The sequence below is a fragment of the Pagrus major genome, chromosome 12 (assembly GCF_040436345.1).
Source record: "Pagrus major chromosome 12, Pma_NU_1.0".
In the NCBI taxonomy this organism is placed as follows: Eukaryota; Metazoa; Chordata; class Actinopteri; order Spariformes; family Sparidae; genus Pagrus; species Pagrus major.
The window spans coordinates 25381511-25394893 of NC_133226.1; the positions used below are offsets into that span (position 1 = coordinate 25381511).

The window sequence follows — 13383 nt, forward strand, 5'->3', positions numbered from 1 at the left end:
TGGCTCTGGACGGTAATACTCTATAATACCCATGAGCCTCGGCGGCGGTTTGTATGAAGAGGGAGCCAGCAGAGGCACAGACCAGCAAATTCAAAATGTTTTGTTGTTGCAGTTTGGAACGACGACAACAACAACAACAACAACAACAACGACATAGTGGAATTCATCAAACAATGACCTAGAAATTAAACTTAAAGGGTAACTCCACCAATTTTCCACATTAAAGTTTGTTTACAGGTCTGGGGGATTACTACTGCATATGTGGCTGCAGAGGAAGCTGCACGTAATCTGATAAACTGCCTACAGTGTTGTCGCTCAGTGGCTAAATTGCATTGTGGGTAATGAAGGCGCAAGGTTCTGAAAAGGAAGAAGAATGTGTGCAATTAAAAAAAGGTGATATCTCTGTTTCTGCTGTATCGAATTTGTTTTTTAAACTCAACACTGTTGAACATAATGAGTTCAGCAGTGTTTCATAACCTGGTGCCTACATTACCCACAATGCAACTTAGCCACTGAGTGACATCACTGGAGGCAATTTATCAGATGGCATGCAGCTTCATCTGGAGACACAAAAGGCTTTATGCTACTTAAGTTATCCTTTTTTATACTCTTTAACTTTTGCTCAAAGTTAGCAGGAAACTTGGGTTAGCGTCTCTGTTTTTATGTCCACACACAGGTATCTCCGAGTTAAGTGTACTTAAGTACAGTACTTGAGTAAATGTACTTAGTTACGTTCCATCATTTAATCAAAGAAGCAGATATCTTCTAGCACAGCTGCTCGTCTTTTATACTGATTATTTAACCAGGAGAGTTTCATGCCGAGCTGCAGAGGAGCTCCAACTGTGACTCACGTAACTGTGTCTATGAAATAAATTGGATTTTTTTACTTCCTGAACCAGGTTTCAAAATACATCCTCCGCTCCCACACAACTCCGTTTAGCCATGCAGATATCCGTCTCACAGATTTCTGCCTGCGCTCCAGTACAATAAAGGCAGTGATCCACGTGTGGCTCTTACAGCACTGAGCTATTATATTTGGAGCATTTCAAAGCAAGGTGTCTTAATTTCATTATACGAGACAATAACACGCCTTTTCTCCCCATTCCAGTCTCCCTCTCTGTCTGTTTACGTCTTCTTACGTCTTTTATGTCTTTGTTTCGTCTCGTTACGTCTTGTGATGTTGGGAAGGCGGCGTGCGATGACGCAAAATAAAAATAATCCATAATTCCCCTCAATTGCATCAAACTAAAGTAACGAGCCTGTTTTGAAAATGTGAGGAAGAGAAAGTTCAGATGTTTGTGTTCAGATGTAGAGAGGGAAAAAAAAAAAATACTCAAGTAAGATACCTGAAACATCTACTTAAGTACAGTCACAAAGTATTTGTACTTTGTTACTTTCCGCTGTTGCCTTAGAGTACTAATACCACAACGTAAAAATACTCTGTTACGAGTAAAAGTCCTGCATTGAAAATGTTACTTAAGTAAAAGTAAGTAAGTATAATCAGGAAAATGTACTTTAAGTGCTAAGAACTATTTTCTATATGACTGCAACTAATGATTACTTTCGTTGTGGATTAATTGGCTGATTTTCTCCATTGATCGAGTGATTAATTCAAAAGTGAAAATGTTTTAATGGTCCAAACTTCCAATTAATGAGAAATACACTCAAATTATTAAAGTGATTTAAAGGAGAAGCAACAAATCTTTACATTAGTGAAGCTGGGGGGTGTTTTTACAGGGAAAACGACTTTGCCAATTGATTTCCTGTCAGTTGACTCATTGATTGATTGACTAGTCATTCAGCTGCGCTCACATAAACTACAGAAGAAAGAATTTCCTGCTTAAACACTTTCACATATAAATATCCACTTGATTATACCTCATATTGTCTGAGCAGAGTTGGTTGATAAATAAGTGGATTTGCGACTGACCCCTGTCACATTACACGTAACGATCGGCTCCGTTGTTGATATAGAAATATTGATTAGCGCAGCTTTAAAACAGAGCAGGACTTCAGCTTTCTCTTTGTCGTCATGCCGTGTAATTCACTGTGTTTGAGAAATGTCACGACTAAAAGCTTCAAGCGGCAGTTTTCAAGCATTAATCAGAGTATATTCTTACAGGTACAATGAAGTCTCGTCTTCCTGCTGAGCAATTTTTTGGTCATTACAAAGATATGGCTCACCTGCCAACCTTGTCACAGCCAAATGGCCTGCAGTAAATGATGTTCTGACAGAATGACGTTAATGTTAAAACTTTACCTCCTACTATGAGGAAGTGAAAATTGAAAAGTCTATTCAGCTGCCATTGTGACTAATGAGCACGTTGTAATAAATGGTTCCTGCACTCTAAATCCAGAGTAGGCATCACGTTTCAATGGAAATTTCCTCCTCACCTCTGGCTCTGATTGTGGGTTTACGTCTTATGTTCTATATATTACCTAAGTGGCTGTATGTGGGGGTGTTTGAATTTTATATCGGCTGGTTAAGGCAAAACACAAGTCAGATATCGAGCCAAGAGACAACATGCTGATATATAAAGTCAGACACAGTCTAGAGACTATATAACTATATAAAGCAAGAAGAAAAGAGGTTTTTAAATGTTAATCTTTCTTAATTTTAAACAAGTTTGGTGCACAATCCATATTTATATTTTAGTGAAGTTTCCATGTAATCTTTTAGCATCATATTTTTATCAATCATTCCAGTAAAATCACTCAGAGACTGCAGGCTGCCAGCAGCTCCTCGAGGTTGTACTGAGGCACAGGGGCACTTTGAGGTAGATGCTAAAGTTAGCTTGCTAACATGCCCCCATTGACAGTGCTAATATGCAGATGTAGTGGTAGTACTGTTACTGGTGTTTGCTTAATTGTAGAGACTTAGATGAGGACACCATTCTCATGTTTGTATGCTAAATGTTAAGCTACAGCTCAAATAACTGGCTAACTTAGCTTAGCTTAAAGACTGGAAACAGAGGGAAACAGCTAAACTGGCTATTCTCTAAAGCTCGGTAATGAATTTTGGTATATTTATTTTGTTTATTCTGTGCAAAAACCAAAAACGTGCCACTATATTAGACATTATGCACTGTGTAATTTTCTTTTCACCAGAGAAGATTGACAAGTTTCCCTTTCAGCTGTAACATGTTCAACACAGGCTGTTTCCTGATCATAATTCTTTAATAACCGGCTTTAAGGGATCTTCATTAAAGATGTTTGTTTATGTTGAGTGTTTACATCTCCATAATTAATGTGATTTTCAGTCCAACTTAAAATATCAAAAGCAGAGAACAACATCGAGAGCAGGAGTGTTTGAATGTGTGTGTGTGTGTGTGTCAACATCTGCTGCTGAGTGGCTGCCTTAATAATTGCAAGCTGTGAAAGCTGAAATGAGTTTCTTGATGGCGGCTGGTTTGACACATTGAGCGTAATGCAGGTATATATCCAGAAATAATAAAAAGGCTATTTATTTTCTGTCTGGAGATGAAAACCAGCCGAACAAGAAGAGAGGTGCTTGTGTTGTTGACAACACCGACAGGGATATTTCCCCCCAACTTCCTTCCTTGTTGATAAAAATGACGGCAGGACTCCTCTGGCCTGCGCGGTTTTTACTCGAGGAGTGTTTTAATGACACTCAACTGTAGATTAAAGAGAGATGACTGCACCGCGAGCGCTCGCTCTGCTCGAGTGTATGTTCGGGCTGCTGCTTGTTGTGAGGGTGGACCGTAAAGTACGCAGGCGAGATGACTGGGGGTGGAGTGTATGTGAATGTGCGTGGGTTTGTGTGTGTAAATGCTGCTCTGTGCTGTTTTTGAACTAAGCTGCTGGAGATGGCATTTTAGCATGCACGGCAGAGCGGTTTGCCTGTCTGCATTTCTTCTTTTTTTTTTAGTTTCTCCCCCTCCTCTTGGCTCAGCTCCTGTCATGCTTAACTGCCCTGTCTCCCCACTACACTGTCTTGTTGTGTGTGTGTGTGTGTGTGTGTGTGTGTGTGTGTGTGTGTGTGTGTGTGTGTGTGTGTGTGTGTGCTCAGTATGTTGTTTGTGTGTGAAAAGTAGAGGTAAGCTCGACTGGGCTTCGGCTGTGCCGGCTAGATAACCCCCACTCCTGATAAGACTAGCAGGAACAGTGACAGAACCACCCAGAGTCGTGCCTCCCAGGACATTTTCAAAGATTTTATTCATTCCTTGTTTTTCCTCTCTTCTCAGATAAAGAAGTCCCCACAGCCGCCCCCTCTTCCCAGTCTCCAGTGGTGACACCAGGGAGCACAAAGGAAAACAGCCCTAAAGGCAAAAGCTCCAGCGTCCTGGCTGGAGGTTTGCTACAGTCAGTGCTCGCCCAAAAAGGACGACTTGTCTCCCAAAAAGGGGAGACCCTCCCCTCCGCTCTGCCCCAGAACCTGCTCCCTCTTCTGGGCAGAGGACTCAGCGTCAGCTCCCTCTCTGGAAGTCATTCCCTGGAGCATCAAAGCGGGGGATTACTGAGGAGGGTAAAACCCCCGGCATCAGCTGCAGTGTCAGGCCGAGGCAGCGATCCAACTGAGACTCTGCCTACAGACACACACTCCCAGCTGCCTCACACACAGACACACACCCCCGAGGAGGAGGCTGAGATCACCACCGTGGGCACGATGCTGGACGTGGACACAGAGACAGAGACACCTCCATCAGGTACGAGGAGTCATCACGTAGTCTGAAGTGTTCACACAAACATCTGACACAGTGGTGGAAACCAGGGTTGTACTGAAGCACTGTTTTGAGGTACTTTTACTTTACCCGAATACTTTAAACCACATTTCTGGAATTATTATTGTACTTTGTTACAATGCTAACGACTTAGCTAGACTTTGCCCGACAGACTGACCCACAGATCACAGCGTTTAACTGGACTTCCTCTGGGTTATCAGAGGTGAACAAACAAGGAAGAAGCAACTTCAAGGAAAATACAGAAGTTTACATTTAAATATCCAACTAGGGATTTTAATGTTCAATCGATAATCGATTAATCGCTTTTAAAAATGTAACAGATTAAAAATGTATTAACCGACAATCAGAGACATCAGAAAGTATCTTGTTACACATTACAAATACTTGCTTACTTGCTGAAGTCATTATTTTGTATTATTTATTATTGTGTTATGTTATTTTTTTTTTCATATATTATAATAAATCAATCTGTCACAGAGTAGCCTTACAAGCTAGTACTCAGACACACCGGGACAAAGCCACATGAATATGACGGATTTTTGTCGTCGAGATCCAGGAATACTCCTGACAAATTAACAAAGATGTTGAAAAATAGTCCTGGATCTGTCCCTTCATCCAGATCTGCACCAGAAGTGAATGGGGTCTATTCTGGGCTGAGACTCATCCTCCATCATGGAGCTGAGATCTGTTCAGTAGTTTTTGTGTAATCCTGCTGACAAACCGACCAGCTAACAGACAGACAGACAGACAGACACAGGTGAAAACATAGACAAATAATGAAGAAATTGTTGCAGACTGTTTCTCAAGGTTTATATAGTTTCCCCTGACTCAGAAAATCACAAAACTCCAGGTTCTTTACTTGATAAAGCATGTCAGTACAACTAAATACATTTATTTACAATTAAAATCCTGTATTCAAAATCCTCCTTCAGTGAAAGAAGTTTATTATCAGCAAAATCCACAGACAGTAAAAATACTTCATACTGCAGAAAAATGGCCCATCTGACTGTAGTATTATTCAACAGTCAGATACATGAAGTGGACTAAATATTGCAGTACTTCACCCTGACATATACTGCAGTGTACTCGAGTAAAGTACAAGTACCTCAAAAACTGTACTCAAACCTATAATTGAAAAGATGTGCTTGAAAAGATAAAAGTATGTTTAACACTGTGACACTGCCGTCGCCTGAACGCTTCACCCACCACTGATCTCACTCAAGTCTTCAGAGGAACGTGATTATTTATTTCAAGTCACTGTTAACATCCGCGAGTCCTCGCTGTGCCCCGTGTCTGCTCTGTAGCCGTTTTGATCCCTGTAATTTCCGTCATTAATTATACACAGCAGGGATTCTAATGAGCTTCCAGTCAGGGTCACATTAAAGGGATTACAAGGCAGAGCTGAGAACAAAAAAAAAAAAAAACAATAAAGCCAGCGCACAAAATGAAACCCCACTGCTTTTCTCCTCAGCTTTGTCGAGCTGCATGGTGAATTTCTCGGACCCGGAGGGATACATCGACTCCTCTGATGACCCCCCGCTGCCCGACGGCACCTTCCTGCACTGCACCTACACCGTGACTGTGTACACCGGCTACGGAGTGGAGCTGCAGGTACGTCGCCGATGAACAACACACACATTTACGCTGCAGTTACAACCACTGTTAGTTGTTTCTGTGTTCATGTCTGGTCTGTTGTGACTGTGAGGGGCTGATCTGATCCCAGGTTGAACTCTGCCTCCTAGTGGCAGCTGGTGGTACTGTCCTCTCTCTCTCTTTGTCTCAAATGACCATGGACCATAATCAGATGCGTAGCTGTGGAAAGCGACTAAGACCTTCACTCAAGTGCTGCATTTAAGTGCATTTTTGGTGCTATTTTACTGAAGGGGACACACTACATTTTTCTTCATGCATTGGTTTCAGACTAGTGCAAAGAAAATGTCCAAAACACACATTTAAGTGTTTATTTTAGTTCAGAATTCCTCCAATTAAACTGTAATAACTCAGACATGATCATCAATCGACCAAAACCACTCGCAGCTTCTGCCTCTCCATCCATAACTTTACTCTGTCTCCCTCTCGACACATCCTCGACCCTTGGAGTCATTTTCCAACAACACGTCAGTCAAATCACCAGAAAGCTCGTCTCCGCCCGTCAACATCACATCTGATTTCGGTTTTGCCTACAGATTCTGAGTTTGAACCGGCCAAAATGTCACTACAGTTGCTTAAAACTGTAATTGTTCCTCAGGCACGCAGATAATTTAACTTCAGTTCAGTGTCGTTGACAGTTTTATCTCCTATAGACGCAGATTCACTGACATAATGAATTCTGTTTCCCTCTAACGTTTTCGACAACTATCAACACATTTTGGAACGAGAGTTGAAATCTCTGGTCACTCAGTAATTGGCGACATCGTGATGCAAATTGAAACTCACCGCCAACAACAGAATCATTTCCACAGCTTCAAACAAAACACTCGGCGGCAGCTTCTCAATGACTTTCACTTGTATTTCTACACTGTGGTATTTCTAAAGATCTGAGTACTTCTTCCACCTCCACAGTTACTACAGTCACATTATTTCCTCTTGTGGCTTTTGTGGTCTTTTAGTAGGTTCTTAAAAAAAGCTCCCAGTAAGTGACTCTGTGTCTTTCTTTGACTAATGGGAGGTAATAACAACACCCCATTATAGTTTATTTTGAGTGCGACCTGAGCAGTGTTTTGTGTGATTTACCGCTGCAATATCTGCAGAAATAAACCCACAAAAAACAGAAACTAATAACATTTTAAGGAGTAACAAAATGTGGGTTTGTATTTCCCTCGTCTTTTTGTGTTAACTCGTGTCCCCCTGGGTGTTTCAGGTGAAGAGCGTGAACCTGTCGGAGGGCGAGCAGCTGTCCATCAGGGGCGCAGATGAACGAGGCGCCCTGCTGGTCCTGGCCAATCACACGCTGCTGGTGGAAGGTCAGGTGATCCGCAGTCCCACCAACACTCTGTCCGTCTACTACCGCTCGACGCCGGATGGGAGCATGGGCATCTTCCAGCTGCACTATCAGAGTGAGTCCACGGATACACACATAATCAATGTAAACAGACTGGAGTAAGTCATGATATAAATATTCATGTATATAAACACGCTACACAAAGTCTATACATGTGAAGGCTTCATAAGGGCCCGGGAGCTGCTTGTATTCTGTATACATGCTAATTGCACAATCTAAAATCTTCTCATCTAATCACTTAGCATGGTGATTGAATCTGTCGTGTGAATTAGCTGATTAGGGCTCTGATTAATTGGCTCTCATCTCATTAGCAGGCCGAGAATATGGGAGTTTGTATAGAGTGTGTGTATGTTTGTGTATGTTTGTGTATGTGTGCCCGCGCTTGGCTGCGCCCGGCCCGTAATAGACATGACGAGGACTGGAAGGCAGGAAGCAACAGAGTGTTAAGACCCACCTGTGCCATTAATCACAGCCATCTAATCCTTTTTGCATCAGCAGCAGGTAGGAGGGTAGACGAGAGGAGAACTGACAGAGATTAAAATACCTGTGCAGAGGCAGATATGCTTGAGATGAAGACAGCATAAATACACCAGGAATGTTTCGCTCACAGCTTACAAAGCTTATTATTATTATTATTATTATTATTAATATTATTCACAGGATTTAATTAAAATGTACCTGTGTGAGTTATCAGGTGACCTTCAGCAGGGATTAGAAACGAAAACACTGACCTCAAGTGCAAATTTAGAAGCTTTAAAGCCAAATTAAGTGAATATTTTTACACATATTTTCCTTAATAACAGAAAAAATACAACCGTACATTGTCTGAATTTAAGTTTTTCTATTTTATCAAACTAAGACGAGCTTAATCGCCTCGTTGGCTCATCGTAAAACACGCACAAACTCGACATAAACTAAAAATAACTCACCCAAACAGTCGTTTCTTGTCCTTTCTCAATCACCTCTGGTTTGGTCGACATTAATCCTCAGTTCACAGAGTAAGACGTGAAAATCTTCCGACTCTACATGCCATTTTCCCCACCCGCCGTGTCTTCTCATCCCTAAAGTCAAAGTCCTGGTCAGAACCGCTGTAAATCACCTCTGTACTGTACCCGCTGTCTTCAAACGGACTTCTGTTCTGTCAGTCTCAGACGTTGTGGTGTGGACAGACTTAGCTAATAGGGCAACTTAGCTCTATGGCTAACTGAGCTACTTGCTAACAGAAGCTAGTTTAGCTTCAGCAAAGAGTATAGTGAGCAGCTGTTAGCATTTATGCTGCCCAGCTTATGTTTGGAGCTACCTTTGATTTCGGGCTATTTCTTACAAATTACACCTTTAACTGCTTCTTTTTATTGAATTTTTTTCTTTAAAATTCTTTTTTATGTGTTTTGCAAACCATAACTGCAGTAGTTAAAGTAGTTTTAGTCTTCTAGACCTCTGTGGAGCAGAAGCGGAGGTGTACAGCTCTGAAAACATTAGAAATAGAATTGATAATGTGTATTTGATGCTCAGTGACCGTCCTGATATTCATACAGTCACTTCCTCCCCTGGTTTCTCTCTCCATCCACAGTCTTCAGGCTGAGCTGTTCACTACCGAAGAGGCCTCACTTCGGGGAGGTGTCCGTGCTCGACCTGCTCCCTGGAGGCACCGCCCGCTTCCACTGTCACATGGGTTACCACCTGGAGGGCGAGACGCAGCTCACCTGCATCAACGCCTCACTGCCAGTGTGGAGCGGCAAGGTGCCCACCTGCAGGGGTGAGTGCTGGTGGCTGGGAAAAAAGATGTTAGGCAACACATTTCCTTGCACTTCAGTAAATATACTTAGTTACATTCCTTCTCTGAGTATACTAATAGCTTTACATAGAATCAACAACCCAGAACAAACTACTCTTCACACACACGTGTTTGTTCAGGACCGATCACATTGTGCCTTTGAATAAATAACAGTTTACTGCATCGACCTTTTCTCTGCAGCTCTTTGTGGAGGCACAGTGAAGAATGCGACAGTAGGCAGGGTGCTGTCTCCTTCGCCCCACCACGGGCCGAACGCCACCCAGGACCGTTCCTGCTCCTGGTCCCTGGAGGCACCAAAGGACCAGCGGCTGCACCTCCACCTGGAGAGGCTGGCCTTAGGACCCACTGACAGGTAAGAGTGTCGCAACATATTTGTCTCAGTGTTCTCCAGGGATATGTCATCATGTCTTTCATTTGCATTGTCCTAGAAAGGCTTTCAGTTTATTGCAGCTCCTGGAAACATGAGTATGTTCTGTTGGGTCGCTAACAGTCTCCCCATCCCTGCAGGCTGGTGTTGTGGAGCGGATTAGACGCTGGCTCTGTGGTGCTGTTCGACTCGGGGCGGGGCGGACAGATACCTTTTGAGGGGGTGATCAGTGAGGGTCCGGCTGTCAGGATCCAGTTCATCACCGACCAGCCGAACCACAACACAGGATTCAATATCCGCTACGAAGGTACAGAAGCTGCTGCTGCCGATCTGATCGTGCTCAAAAATAACACATGTATTTTCTGCAGCATCATTTAAAACATTATTGTTCTATTTCTATAATTACAGTGTAATTATGTAAACAAATAAGAGAGGGATTGCAAGGCTCAGTGTTTCTGCTTACATCGCGCTCTGCCAAGCTGATTCTGGCTCGGATCGCCACAAGTGGGCTGGTTGTCCAACGTAATCTGAGCTAAAGCTTTCACAGTTTCTGGCAATGTCAGATTGAGGAAGGGATGGAAATATCCCTTCCAACATGTTTATCCTCATCAGTAAAGAGAGAAAGAATCCGAGGAATCATCATCTGCGAGTGGTGACAAGATTTATAAACAATGTGTGATTACGGCTCTTTTGAGGGACGAGCCACTAAACATCTTGGCTTCTATTTATGGGAAAACATCACAAAGAGAAAGATATAAAAAATTTCTGTTGAAAAAGCTGCATGGTGCGATTTTAACAAGATGCATTTTTCTTATTAATTTGTGTACTTGTTTCACTCATTTTCCTCCTGCAGCTTTCGAGCGAGGCCACTGCTACGAGCCTTACCTCCAGAACGGAAACTTCACGACCTCCGACCCGTTGTACGGCGTCGGAGCTGTGGTCCAGTTCACTTGTGACCCGGGACACTCTCTAGAACAAGGGCCCCCTGTCATCGAGTGCATCAGTGCGAGGGATCCATACTGGAATGACACAGAACCGCTGTGCAAAGGTAACACTGAGGGCAGGAAGCAGACGACAAGACCTGTATTTTTTATCTCAAACCTCTCTCACTTTTTTCGGTGAGCTGAACTTGACGCAAATCACTCGTTTCGTCTTCCTGTTCTGGTCTTTTTGTGAGTTTCATTTCCCAAAAATGTCGCCCAGCAGTAAAAAAAGAAGTCGTAGTAAGGCGCCAAAAATGTCTTACTACAGCAAACAGATCCATCACTGAAATATGAGCTGGTTGAGTCAGCAGCACAGTCACAACAGCAGAATACATTTCAGTACAGGTGATGTCACACTGTCAGAAGGATGTTTTTACTACCTCCGGCTGTCCAGCTGCCAAAATCCAGAGGAGAGAAGCTCTGAGGTGATAAAAAATGTTGACACTCTCATCTCCGTCTCCTTTCATTATGACCGGGAGCTCAAAGCAGTTAAGCTTTACGAGCAGCAGTCAGTGCTGGGCGGCTTTTTATCCCCGGGTTTCGCCGCTCTGGCATCGAACAGGCTGTCGTGGCCTTAAATGTTGGACTTTCAGGCTCTTGCAGACTTTCAGACTTATTTTTGGTGAACCCGCAGAGAGTCCACTTGGGGTAGCGACTTCACCCGACTTCACTGACTTAATTACCCACCAATTTGTTGCAGTACGGACATGATGATGTACCTTTTCCCATCATCATTTCTGGAGCTTCACAGCAAAACAGCGTTGCAGCTAAACAACTGAAGTATGGACGGGGACTGGATGTTCATTTTTGGCCAAACTGCTCCTTTAACCTGTCCTCCTTTCTCTCTGCAGCACAGTGCGGAGGTGACCTAACTGGTCCGGGAGGCGTGATTCTGTCTCCAAACTGGCCGGAGTGGTACGGCGAGGGCGAGGACTGCAGCTGGAGGATACACGTCGGGGAGGACAAACGGGTGCTGCTCGATGTTCAACTGTGAGAAAACACAGCAACACAGTCGGACTCGTAAACATCAAAAATTCAGCTCTGATGCAAAGTTTGGCCCCGACCGAGATCCAAATGTTATCATTAAAAATGTATGCAGGGAGTTCTGGGTGTGGAGGCTCAGTGAGCGGTCCGACCCCCCGTCTGCATGTCCCTATTGATATTTCCCTCTCCCTGCTCGTACTGAATCATTAGATTCAAAAAGCTGCTGATAAGACTGCAACTGCAGATTAAATCCAACTATTCTGATCGTATCTGGACTCTGTAATTTTGACTGGCTCACTTCAGAGCTGGACACCGTGGCTTGGATCGAATCTACTCGTCTATCCTCCGCAGTCGTGTCTCAGAAGCTTCCATCTGAATTTAGATTGGTAAATTCAAAGCTGATATATGTGTGGAAGTTTTATTCAACTCATGCATCTTTCAAATTATTCTGATGGGTTTTTTCTCTGTTTGTAGATAATAATAATAATAATAATCAATGCAGTCTGGAAGTTTTCTGCAAATCACCCAGAGAAGATCTCAAAAGAGCCAGCGATATCATGTGAAGCACTCCTCGCACAATCATTAGAAAAGGACCAGCTGAGAATATTTTTCTGCGCGTCACAACCCAGATATGACTCTCTGTATTTGATCCATGCAGTCAGTAACATTTCAAAAAGTCTATAAGAGCCCTATGATTGAAATATTTCATGATATCAGATTTTCCTTTGAACAATTTGTGGCCAAAATACATTTTAGAAAATGCTGCAGTCAAATTCATCTTTAACTTAAAGCTCTTCTTTGTCAAATCAATAACACTTGTAATATGAGTGTAAGGCAGAACTGTACTGAAGAACAATTGCACTTAATAAATAGTGAAAAGTCAACTGAAACAAAATCAGTTGCAGGCAGCAGGAGACAGAGAGTTTGTGTGTGAGATGGTCACAAGCTGACAACTAACCACTGTGACGTACAGTGACTTCCTTTTATCGTTTTATTGTCCACAAGAGCTGACATGAATCCCTGGCTCTCTCTCATTTCCCTGACGCTGCCTTAAAGTTAACCTGGAGGGAGACTTTTTTGACAGAATCCAAAAAACCTCCCACACTGGCGAGCTAACTCTTGTCGGGTGTTTTGTCTCTTCTGTTGGATGTGACGTGATTTTGTGCTGCAAAAACAAATCATTGAGTCGTAGCCATACATCGTAGTGCTCATGGACGTATCAAGTAACCTGGACACAGCGTTGGAGGTGGAGCCCCAGTAATGCATGAAGCCAAAAAAGCTCAACTTCCCGGGTATGAAATTACCCGGATCTCCTGTGTTGTGGTGATTTAAGAGCCGCTGGATTATCAACATGATGTTACATTATTAACACAATATCATTATTTTATTTTTTTAAATAACTGTTCTCGTCAATACCTGTTGTTTAGCCTTGTAGCCAGGAGGAGGGACTTCCTGCACATAAATGCCCACAAAACCACAACTTCTTTGTTTTTACATTTCAGTTATAAACAAATAAGCTATAACATGTTCATTGATGAGCTTCAGAGGTG

At 42.8% G+C, this 13383-nt stretch overlaps 1 protein-coding gene across 1 annotated transcript in view; it reads left to right on the forward strand.

Moving 5' to 3' along the window:
- The window catches only part of sez6l (seizure related 6 homolog (mouse)-like), a 71887-nt gene that overhangs the window by 44323 nt on the left and 14181 nt on the right, over positions 1 to 13383 (forward strand). The window contains exons 2-9 of the mRNA XM_073478354.1: positions 4206 to 4667; positions 6175 to 6314; positions 7564 to 7759; positions 9275 to 9460; positions 9680 to 9851; positions 10007 to 10173; positions 10720 to 10914; positions 11701 to 11839. Of these exons, the coding sequence (XP_073334455.1) occupies positions 4206 to 4667; positions 6175 to 6314; positions 7564 to 7759; positions 9275 to 9460; positions 9680 to 9851; positions 10007 to 10173; positions 10720 to 10914; positions 11701 to 11839 (1657 nt within the window). The remainder of the gene's footprint in view (positions 1 to 4205; positions 4668 to 6174; positions 6315 to 7563; positions 7760 to 9274; positions 9461 to 9679; positions 9852 to 10006; positions 10174 to 10719; positions 10915 to 11700; positions 11840 to 13383) is intronic.